At 35.8% G+C, this 12054-nt stretch overlaps 2 protein-coding genes across 2 annotated transcripts in view; both read right to left on the bottom strand.

The window, feature by feature from the left end:
* Positions 1-2408: 2408 nt before the first annotated feature.
* LOC113236679 lies at positions 2409-3536 on the bottom strand. Its single transcript, XM_026472839.1, has 2 exons — positions 2562-3536; positions 2409-2489 (listed from the first exon to the last, which is right to left on the bottom strand). Exons 1-2 carry the CDS (start codon positions 3534-3536, stop codon positions 2409-2411), a joined length of 1056 nt encoding a protein of 351 aa, XP_026328624.1.
* A 3139-nt stretch (positions 3537-6675) lies between these two features.
* The window catches only part of LOC113236680 (rho GTPase-activating protein 39), a 32203-nt gene continuing 26824 nt past the window's right edge, over positions 6676-12054 (bottom strand). The window contains exon 19 of the mRNA XM_026472840.1: positions 6676-7289. Within this exon, the coding sequence (XP_026328625.1) occupies positions 7065-7289 (225 nt within the window). The 3' untranslated portion in view covers positions 6676-7064. The remainder of the gene's footprint in view (positions 7290-12054) is intronic.

Raw genomic sequence — 12054 nt, forward strand, 5'->3', positions numbered from 1 at the left:
TACTATGTCTATTTTTATGGTTAGGTTCTTTTGCAAATATTAAACTTTTATTTTGCTACGAATTGCAGTAAAATAACCAAATATGTCGTAACCGTCTTCGTGCCCTGCAAAATAAAAAATAAATATTAAGACTGTCTTGCGAGCGCGTTCCGACGCTTTCATTGAAAATGTACAACTTTTCTAAGGGCGCTTTCAAATTAGACGCTTATAGAAACGCAAGCAACTGTCTTAAGTCTTACTTCACTCATTGTTACTTCAAAAGTGGCTCATGCATGTGACGAGAGTGGCGCTGCGACTGCGCTTTCAGATATTGTATGAAAATTAATTGTGGCGCGACTACCACACCACAGACGCGCCACTGGAGCGCCTCTATAAGCGTCTAATTTGAAGGCACCCTTAACGTCTAAATACAGGTACAAAATATTCAAAACCGGAATTTCAAAGAGTAACTATTTAGCCTGTGGCATACTTATTTGCCGGGTTATATTTATACCACGGAAATCTAAATTGTAACCTAAACTCTCCTAAACCAAACATGTATCAAAGTGGCTCATGCATGTGACGAGAGTGGCGCTGCGACTGCGCTTTCAGATATTGTATGAAAATTAATTGTGGCGCGACTACCACACCACAGACGCGCCACTGGAGCACCTCTATAAGCGTCTAATTTGAAGGCACCCTTAACGTCTAAATACAGGTACAAAATATTCAAAATCGGAATTTCAAAGAGTAACTATTTAGCCTGTGGCATACTTCTTTGCCGGGTTATATTTATACCACGGAAATCTAAATTGTAACCTAAACTCTCCTAAACCAAACATGTGTCAATCTATACAGGTGTAACGAAAAGGGTATGCTAATATCAAGTGAAGCAACTATATAAAAACATTTTTCGCTGCATAGCTTTACGGTATAGTTAACAAATCTACACAATTTTTGTAAACCAAAACTTACACGACACTGGGAACAAATCAAATAATCAGTGTCTATAACCTTTTATAAAGGGATATCAGGGTAGATTGGTCAAGTTTTTACGTGTTCGTGGCTCCATAGCTCAGTACTCCAAGTTTTGTCAGTAGATGTAAAACAATTTCAAAACGAAAAATTTGCATCGCTAAATGTAGACCCGTGTAGATACGTGCCACTGCATGATACTGGTCGCCTCCACATATATACCAACATAAACTGTTCAACGTGGTAATGCACTTACCTGAAGCAACAGCACATAATCGAGTTTAAATAGACCACATACAGTAAAAAAGGGCATCTGATGCAATAGCTGCTGAGAAAATTGCATCGCCTGAAAACAATCGCACTAATTAAACGCATGACGTTATAAGTTTAGGAACTTATGATTATTTATGTTGTAATAATTACAATATTAATGTATTATTTCCTTCAGAATTGTAATTGTTATAACACAATAAGACTCGCTTCCATTATTATTTATGATCGGGACGAATAAGTTACGAAACGTTTACGGAAATTACTAGAAATAATCCTACAACTAACATCGGACACCTGAGAGATCCAGCTTAGTGTGGAGTCAATGTAGAGGCCACCGTTTTTATAGTAAGCAGACGAGTTTTCATACACTATATGCTGAAGATCAATCTTGGATAGCTGTTTACACCTACCACAAGTGCTTGACGTTTCAATGGATTGACAAATATCCGCATACGCATCATAAATCCCGGTTTATCTGAGAAATAGCCCAATTAGATCCTCAGCAGATGCCTGCGCATAAAGTCTGCGCAGTAGTTTAAGTGACAAAGGAAGAAAATTAATAAAAAGAGGAAACAAAAGTGGTGACAATGAATTGCATTGTTCCTAGGTGGCGTAAATAACAATGTAAGAACACTTTCAGTGTACCAGAAACTCATGACATTAAATAAATATAAGTAAAAGGAGTAGTTTTTGGTCATATCTGATTTTGCCAGTATGTACATTAGAATATTAATGATTGCAATCATTGACTTACAATTATATGGACGTCGGGTCCGCGCTAAAAAGTGTCCGCACTTGTAAGGCGCTAAAATCGTATACAGAGCGCGACACTCCGCTTTAGTCTTCATTTGTTCTACGGACAGCGCGATACTGCGATGACATAACAATTTAAATTTCGAATAGGTTGACTTGGGACATTTTTTTCGTGGTTTTTGTATTAGACCCGTCGTCCATTTATTTGTAAGTCAATGATTGCAATGCAAAAAACATACTGAAGGAAAATATAATTCAGAATACTATTTTAAATGCGGAATGTTATGAAGACACAACATAATTTACACCAAATACTTATAACAAATGTAGTTAACGACACACAAATGTTGAAAATTAAAATAATTTCCAGCATTTGTCAATGATTTTGAGAGGCCACCACGTCTTTAAAGATCTTTGATTTGAAAGGTTCATCCACGTACCTCTGCCTTCACAGCTGGTGACCGGTGATAATTAATAATCTCGTGGGTTATGTAGGAAGTGACAGACGCCTGGAACAATTCATCAAAAATTGAAACAACTTTTGTTTAATTATTTTTATTAACGAAAATTTTGAAACTTACCTCTTTTACGGTTCCTTCGCTGAAATAAATCGAAAAGTATATCACACCGAGCGAATAAGCAATTTGCCAAAATACATAGATCAAAAAATATACATATCTTCGCGTGTCATGGAATAAACCTGATGCAGTCGCCTCCATAAAGTAGAACAAGTATAGGATTATGTACAGAAGACAGAAAAGCATGGTCAACAATAGAGCAAAACCGAACATTAATTTAGCCGTCCTATGGGCATTATATAGCATGCCGTAAATCCTCGCGCATGCCTTTATTTTCTCACAAACATATTTATCTTGAAGTTCATCACTACGTACATACACAGTATACTCCCAAGCCTTGCGTTCTTTTATATCTCTTAGCAACTTATTAATCATATTGTACCTATCTTTTAGAAGAATCAAATATAAGTAGTAATGCGAGGTTGTGACCATGACCACAGCGTCATAAAAAGCCACCCTCACCATAACTTCGGTAGGTATGTGCGTCTCCACATTCTTAAGCGTGATCCACACGGTCAAAAGTCGGGCTGCGCTTACGACTATCTGTAAAGTCGCATTAAAAAACGTTACTCGAGCGCTTTTGCCATGGTCAATAGGCACGTAAATTTTTTCGATGGCCCTGTCAACATCAATAATTTCTTGAATATATCCATGAGTTAGTGAAATATTGAAAGGTACCTTCCACATGGCATAAATTGCATAGATTATTGAAACAATCCTTTCAAAGACATCGCCGTAATGTTTCAACTGTGTATTATGCAGAGAACGCAGTATAGTCTGGTCTTCGCAGAAGGAAATATAGGATACATAGAAGTATATAACGAGCCAGATTGTATAGGTCACAAATCCTAGTAAACTGAATTTGGTAAAAATACGGTTATCGGAATCACATTCCATCGTCACAACTGCAAAACCGGTCAATATCTTAATGTTTTTTGCGAAATAAATTGAGTCAATTACGTTTCTGTAATTTTTCATTTTCCTGTTTCCAAAATATCGCGAAACCATTTTAATCGAACGAACCATATTCTTTGCTTTCTATTCTCAAATACAAACTCACGTAACTACTATCCGCAACAAAAAAAATTAAATGGGCAATACTTACATACAGTTCCATAACATTATCCACAAAACGTAATATTAAAATAGCTATTTAGTAAATTGAATTGCATAATAAAACAAATGAATTACTACATTAAGGAAATTTTGGTAAATGAAACAAAATTGTGGTATTCGCAGTTATCCACTGGATAATTAGATATTTATTTCTCGTGATTGTTCACATTTACAGAGGTAATCCTACATTATGAACATCATAGGCATAATATTGTCATGAATAACAAATAAAATGTAGGCATATTTATATACAAAAGTATTATAGTGGTTGAATTCTTTTTATTAATTATTTATAAGCACTATACAACTTTACATAATGTGAAATTACAAGCATGTTCTGTATTATTTATTATAATATTATGTATATATAACTAGTAGGGTAATTGCTGCCTTGCGATAATGTAGGTGCATGCCCATTTTGATAAATCCCTAATACAATTAATGTACAGAGAAAAACGAGTGTTTTCTTCTATTACGAGCATTTTCAAAATTATCAGGGTAAGAGAGCATAACCAATGCTTGACATTTTCTAGTGCGTTCTTTGTTCAAATATGTTGTTATATCTACAAGCCAACGTCAGATAAAATACGAACAAGGAAAGTTGTTGGTAGACTTCATATCTGCTGGAAAAAAGAAGCGTATCATATTATGCTAAACCTAGCTTTCGTAGCAACCACCTCAATCGATCTTAAACCAATCATATTTATTTTTTATCCTAGTAAGTAAACTATCATTAAATTTGTGAGAGCTTCACAAGGTACAATTCGGTGAATACCGTTCAAATATTAAATAGAACATATTTATGGCACAAATAAATCTGTTAATGTTGTGACGTTTGTTGAACCGAGTATTACATAGGAAATGTTTGATCGGGAGCTTTGAAATTTTCTGAAGCTATTATTAGTACCTTCGTATTGCTATGTTAGTACTTACATTAATAACAATTGATACAATTTATACCTGGCAACATTGAAAAAAAATATCTAATATCTAAGGACACAACAATGCCTGAAGGCTAAGTTCAGTAACAGGCACTGCAATGTACTGTTACGAATCTTCAAACTTTTCATTACTTGATTGTTACAAGGTATATTATAATGTCTACAAAAACACTTTAGGTAAATTGATTGCCGACTCAAACAAGACTTAATACTTTATTCCCTCCTTCTGATAGCTTTACATTATTAATACGGGCGTAACATAATAACTATACTGAATGTGATGGTTATCGAAAAGATATCGTTAATATTTAGTTCCTGAAATATTAAATTCCTTAGATGTAATTTATTAGCAATATAATGTGATGTTTTAGCTTTTCTTTTTTGTTGTTTTATTAAATCTTTATCTTTCTTATGTCTAGGTTTATACAGTTGCACGGTAGCAATTAGCATTATTATCAGTAATGAAACAAATAATCTTATAACTTTTTAAAAATAAGTATAGAACTTAACATGCATGGTCGATATTTCCGTATCATACTTATAGTACTACAAATTCACAAAAAATAATATGTAATTGTTTTGCAAATTAATTGGAAAGACCCAAAATTCATTTTGTTACCTATATCGAGTCTGTCACCAACTTGGGCCGTTGACACTTACAATATGATTGATGAGCCCGCGTATATATCCATTACCATAGTTTCAATTTCTTCAAAATGAAACATTCATCTCTAATTATCACTATTAATCAAATAGAAGCCTGTATTCACATCCATCGTAAAGGCGAGCTGGCAACGTCGCACCATAATGTAATTTTGAAATAAATTATTAAGACAAGATTTGGAACTATCACAGTAATATGTATTTACAATACCCTAAGCTTTTGCCAATCCCGTTCATCTTATTGTATTCGTTGGCGAGCATCCGAGCACAAGTAATAAAAATAGCAATTCGTTTGGAGCAATATTTATTATAATAGGTACTAATAATTTATTTCAATCTTTTTGTCCATATATAGTTTATTACATAATAATGAAAATTTGTGCTAGTAATACTCGTTCGCTCAAGGCTTTATGTGTGCGTTACAAAAATGTTTCGTTATGTAAAACTACGTATTATTGTATCCCACATACGCTAGAACAATGCGACCTTGCCAAACTATCGAAATAACGCCTCAAACAAGGTATTCGACCAGCGCGGCGATAGGAATCATTAATTATTTAGTATTTATCCAGCTATCAATGCAAAGCCTGTCTATAATTTAAAGTTGCCCTTGAACCTAAGCTAAAATAGTAACTTTGATAGTCGTTCATAAACTCATTTATATAAAAAAGGACATTTCTAACTTAACCTAACTATTGCAGAAAAATAGCTATCATTTTATATTCTTTACATTGACAAACACTATTTATTATGAGATGTGAAACGAGACAGAATATAAAAATAAATATACCAATTGAATCACAGAACTGTATAAAAATATAAGTAAACCGAAACTATTTACATACCTAATGGAAAATAAATGCGAGTTATCATAATTCTTTTAAATTCACCCATATAAACTAAGTAAGTTGCCTACCTTCTATGTTTACCTAAAATGGTACAGATCTCATACAAATCACAACTACATATATTTCGAAGTATAACGTAGAAGTATATTCAAAGGGTTAAAAATAACCAAGTTGTTACAAAAAACGTTCATAATCGTAACATTCTAAAGATGTACAATAACTGAGATGTGTATTAATCCATATAGTTAAAGTGATAGTCGATGGCACCTAAGAGTACCAGCGTACTTGTTGTAAATTTTCCGAAGGTCGTCAAGTATTGCTCAAGTAAAATAATAATTTTAAAAAGAACCCATCCTCACTAAACAATAAAGCTTAAATAATAATAACAAACATGCATTCGTTCCAGCAACTCGTTCCAATACACATTGCACATACACTTTTGTAAAGCTCGAGTCTAATATGTTTAAAATCACATCTCATTAAATATCTTTGGATACAACCAAATAAAAATATCATTATAGCGTACAAAAATACAAAAAATATACGAGAATGTCAAATATAAATCACTGATGGGAAGTGCGTTACACTTACCTGTATACCATGTTAGTTGCCACAAATATTATATTTTATTATTAATCCATAGAAATATCAATGGAAATCACACAGACTAGATTTAAATATGTTTAAAGAAACATGGTATACATACAAGCATTAATATTGATATTGAAGATAGATTGTTCTACCAGTCTCAGAGTAATGCCCTTAATTTTCTTTCCGTCAAATGTAATGCACGTACATAGTTGCACCTCTTAATACATTGAAGAGAAACAACCAAGGAAGTCATCTTGTACTTACATATAAAACATACTAAATATTTCTCAGAACTCCGTCTGGCCAATCGTACTAAAATTGTTATTATAACAGCTAAGATTCAACGGTCACAGAAGATCCTGTACATGAGATGTGTCAAGGTTCGTAATAAGAGTTTTGAGGAATGTCATTTCTTTGCGCGCGTTCTCTAAAATAACTCTAGGGTCTTGTGAAGTACAACGTAGACAGTTGGGTGCGAAAACCATAGCAAGATTTGCTGAATCCATTTTCGTTTGACTTACCACCTCAGGTGCAGTAAATTGTTGTAGAAATTGTATCAAATATGTTAGTACCTGAAACAGCATAACAAAAAGTATTTCTTAACCGACTTTAAAAAACCAGGAAGTTCTCAGTAATCGATAGTCGACTATATTTTTTGTGCATATGGTACGCGATTACTTCGATTTGCGAATCTACTTCGATGATTCTTTTTTTGTTGGATACTAATTTGAAGTCTTCAAATTAGTATGGAGTAAATTAAGGTATCAATCCGGTTTATTGCATTTCACTCATTTCCTGCTAGCCAATTTCAATAAAACTTGGCAAACATATGAATCTATAAACTTTTAAGGTAGGTTTTAGTTATAAAAAAAGAAACTTATATTACATTATACACTTCTATAGTCAAGAGAGAGTAATTAACACTACTTGCTAGATACGGATCACGAGAAGTACGATAGCTTAATTACTTCACTAACAAAATTTACGAAATTTTATGTAATGTCTAAATCATTATGTTACTTACATTTACTGAATAAATAAATGTAAGTAACCTTATGTATATATACACTGTCGTGTTTACAAAAATTAATGTGTTCTTCCTATCATTACGTATATCTCTGTGTTCGATATGTATTTAATACACACAATTAAATAACTGTATAAATAACATGTTGTTTGACTATTGCATATTGTAGTAACCTATAAATTTAGGCAACATTTGTAATGCTAGGCCATTTGTGTTATTTAATGAAAAATTAATGTATTATACTCCGTTCAATTTAGCTTAAATCTAATCTAATCTAATGATTGATAGATCGGCAAAATTAAGACGACGTAAATTTGTAGCAACGTCCTATTAATTGACTATTTCTCAAAATACATGTACATTTACAATTAAGAGATGTGCCCCAAAATGGTAAACAAAAACTATGTTTTTATTCAAATATACAAAACTAAAAAGAATAATTTTAAAGAAAAAGACGTTAGTTTTTAATACTACGAAGAGTGAAAAGTGTAATTTTATTATTTCATTAATTATTTCAACGTTTTCATATACAATGTTCTTTATTTTTCATATAAAATTGCCACCTCCTTACCTCAAGTGTTCGTCGCTTCATAAAATACGATATATCACGATAATACGGTCACGTATTTATATTACAGGCCTTGATTGAATATACTTTCAGAATTAAAGTGATTTGCAATGCGGATTCATAGTAATAATTTAACTAATTTGCCAAAAACAATATGAGTCATACCAATTTACTTTTTAGTTACTACTCTTTCGTTGCGCATTCACCTAATTTCTAGACACATTCGTTAGATTTTTGCACGGGCAGCACTAGAATCATCCTGATAGGCTGGTGGTCTGGCGCCTCCGCCATATTTTTTATTTGTAACAATCAGCCCGAACGCGAGTGTACTTTTCTGTGACATCAATAATAAGGACCTGTTACATAACAAGTTGAGTCTTAATTTTGTTATCTCATGTAAAATACACGTGAGTCAAAAGTTTGACAAAACTTATTACATTTGTAACATCAGGTTATAACAATTGTAATATCGGCTTTTAAAACTAGTCAAGAAACTTGACCATCTTGGTCAAATTTCTATTACTATTTCATAAGATTTTTGTGCATTTCGTTGCGCAACGAAAATATGCGTGATACAGCGAGTGTACACAGTTATTACGCGACTTTGACGATGCAAAAAGTTGGCAATAGGTAGGTAATATAAGTATGTCAGTAATATTCACATAAATGGTTGTAATTCTGATACTTACAGTATTGTAATGAAATTGCATTTATTTAATAAATAATTAGTATTTAAAAACAATAATCCCTTTCTAAGTCCGCATAATTTCGACCAAATTATCCAAACTATAATTTTATTTTGAGGAATGCCCCAAAAACAAATGCCAAAAGGCAAAAAGCATCAGAGAAAAACTAAAAAGGAATATCATATAAACATGAAGAAATTAGAGTCAAACATTTCAAATGTTTAAAGAAAAAATAAAAAGAAACACTTACAGAGAGAGACAAAGAAAAACAAGGTGCAAAATGGAGAAAAGTACATGCTAGCACAAAAAAGAAGGCTAAAAATTAAAAATACAATATTGGACAAAAATGCTTCTACATTAGAAATAAGGTTAAAAATTGTAGAAAAATCCTAATCGGATGAAAAACGGATGACTATTTAAAAACAATTAGTTGGACAAACTGCACCGGATAAAGATGCTGTTCCAATTAAAACTGCTGAAACTATACATTGTGACGACATACCACTAACGGAAACAAATGGTATCTTAGACTTTACTAACTATATCCAACTCAGAAAAAGTAAAGGTAAAAAAGAAGCTACTTTTGCTAAACTCGAATATTAAGACAGTTTGATAAAACCGATCCCAAAGAAAACGAAGTACTTAAAAAAGTAGCTACAAATGAAATAGCACACAAACTCAAATTAAAATCAAGGATTACCGAAATTCTTGGATTTAAAGGAAACATTAGATTTATGAAAGCAAGAAAAGAAGTTACGAAAAAATACAAGAAGGATATCCTGTCGTATCAGATATATTTGCCCGGTTATAAAACTTTTAGGCTAATTTAACCAATCAGGACGTGGTATAGCTTTTGAGCAGCGTCCTAATTGATATTTTAATTAACAAAAATACAACTATCTTTTTGAAACTCATTATAGTTCTATGTACAGTACTATAATACTCATTATACTTCTGTGTGCAGACTAACAAAATTTTTCAGCTCCGTGACGTTTTTCTTCGACGATAACTATATTTTCATATTCTAGCCCTTTAAAGATAAAAATGCAAGGTGGCTCGAATTATGTGCCCGGGAGTGTATTTTACCAATCTATAATAAGCTTAATGTTTTAATTTTTTATACTATTTCGTATCGACCTTTTCGTTACGTACAATCATTTTGAGAAATAGTCAATTATACTCTTTTAAACATCACAAAACAACAATAATTTTATAAGTTGACGTTACTAGCCATTAACATACGATAATTGAAACCCCTGTTAGAGTTTATTGACTTAGAAATATTGTTAATATTTGTTATTGTCACAAGAATATATAAAATATAGAGACGATGAGTGGTCATCCAGTCGCGAAATGGTCTAGTGGTAATTTTTAAAAACTATATGTTTTGAGCTAGAACACAGGGAAATGGCATTATGTCCCGTCAGAGGGCCACAGGCGGTCGTGGTGAATATGCACCGACCCCACGGCGCCGACTCAACCGGCGGGAGGTAAACCCGGGGGGGCTTTAGTGCGGTAGGCCCTCCAGTCTGGAGGGAGAGTCCCCACATAACCCCTGAGTCTCCCTGGGCTCTAAAGATATAAAGATTTCCCCCCGTAAAAAAAGGGTCACAGGCGAGGTGCGGGGGGGGGAGCATGCTGACGGGGTGAGTATGTGTGGAACACCTGGCTGACTGATCAAGTCAGCCAGCCGCACATTTCGAGCTCCCGATGTCGCGCAGTGAGCTCCTAACTCCTGCACCTATACTCTCCTGACAATTCTGGTGTCCCGAATGGGACATCCCCAAACGTGCGGGCTCCGTGGTGTGGAAGTCAGAAGAGTGAATTGAAACACATATTAACATGGACACTAACACTTTCTTAATCTAAATCTAATAACCCAAAACCGGCAGTACTGGAGGGGAAACCCAAAAGTTCCCCACCAACACATACAAACACACAGCGCCCTACGGTGAGTGGTAGGCCAAAGGGGAAACCCCAAGGTCAGCCGAGGTTCTGCGGCCCACGCTCACACATCGGGTTCTGCATTGCAGAACCCCTCAAACACGAAACCCTTGAGCCAGGGTGGACCCTGGTGGGTCGCCAGCCCAAATCCAAGGCCACGGCACCTATCCGTAAGGAAGGGACAAGTGACTACGGCAAGCGTTCACCTCCAGCCCCAAGTGAGAGCAGGGGATGCCCTGCCCGAAAAAACAATTAAGGCCGTCGAAGAGAACGCGAGCGTCGCAATGCAAACAACCCCCTGCCGAAAGATGAAGAGGCGAGGCCCCCAGTGGGTGGCGCGAGTGGCCCAGAAACTGCATCAGCGCGGTCAAATGGATCGGTCGCGCACCCACAGGAAGGGCCCCCCTCCCTTCTAACAGCAAATCGGCAGAGAGCATGCAGAGGTCCTCGACCGTTGCCAAACGTGCCCGCCTTAACGAGATAATATCTGGAGGAGTGCGGCGAGGAGGACGGCGGCCCACAGTTTCGAGGTAAACCTGTCTACAGTGACGGGTCCCTGAAACTGTGGTGTCAGGACACAACCACATTCCAGTGGCTAGCCACTTTCCAGTGGCTAGAGGATGCCATTAGCACCATCAGGCTGCCATCCGGGGAGCCCCTCTCATTGAAAAATGGGGTGGAGGCACCCCAGAGCGTGGCCTGCGGACTACTCATCCCTGGCCATTGGGAGGATGCGCGTCGAATCGGCCGCATCCTCAAGTGGCAAAACCCGAGGGCGGAGGCACACCGCTGGGTTGTTCACAAGCTGCAGCAGCAGAGTGAACACTCCTTCGTAGTGGAGAGCCTCCCAAAAGAACTCGTCCCCGCTGTCCTGGGGCATGGTCGGCGCCTAACCTTCCAGTTGGGCACGGTCTACCTCAGGTTCAGATCCAAGAGGAGCTTGAACATCGATGTGCCACCTGAGAAGGCGAGCACAACAACGACACGGATGGACGTCTCCCCGGAGCCCTCGACCTCCTCTGATATCCCCGGAGAAGGGAAGGGCACTCCTTGACCCCTGTCTCTTTAATACGAGGAATAGAAATAAACTAGCTTTTCTTGATAGTCGTCTT

The sequence above is a fragment of the Hyposmocoma kahamanoa genome, unplaced genomic scaffold (assembly GCF_003589595.1).
Source record: "Hyposmocoma kahamanoa isolate Upper Pololo Valley unplaced genomic scaffold, ASM358959v1 92, whole genome shotgun sequence".
NCBI classification, from domain to species: Eukaryota; Metazoa; Arthropoda; class Insecta; order Lepidoptera; family Cosmopterigidae; genus Hyposmocoma; species Hyposmocoma kahamanoa.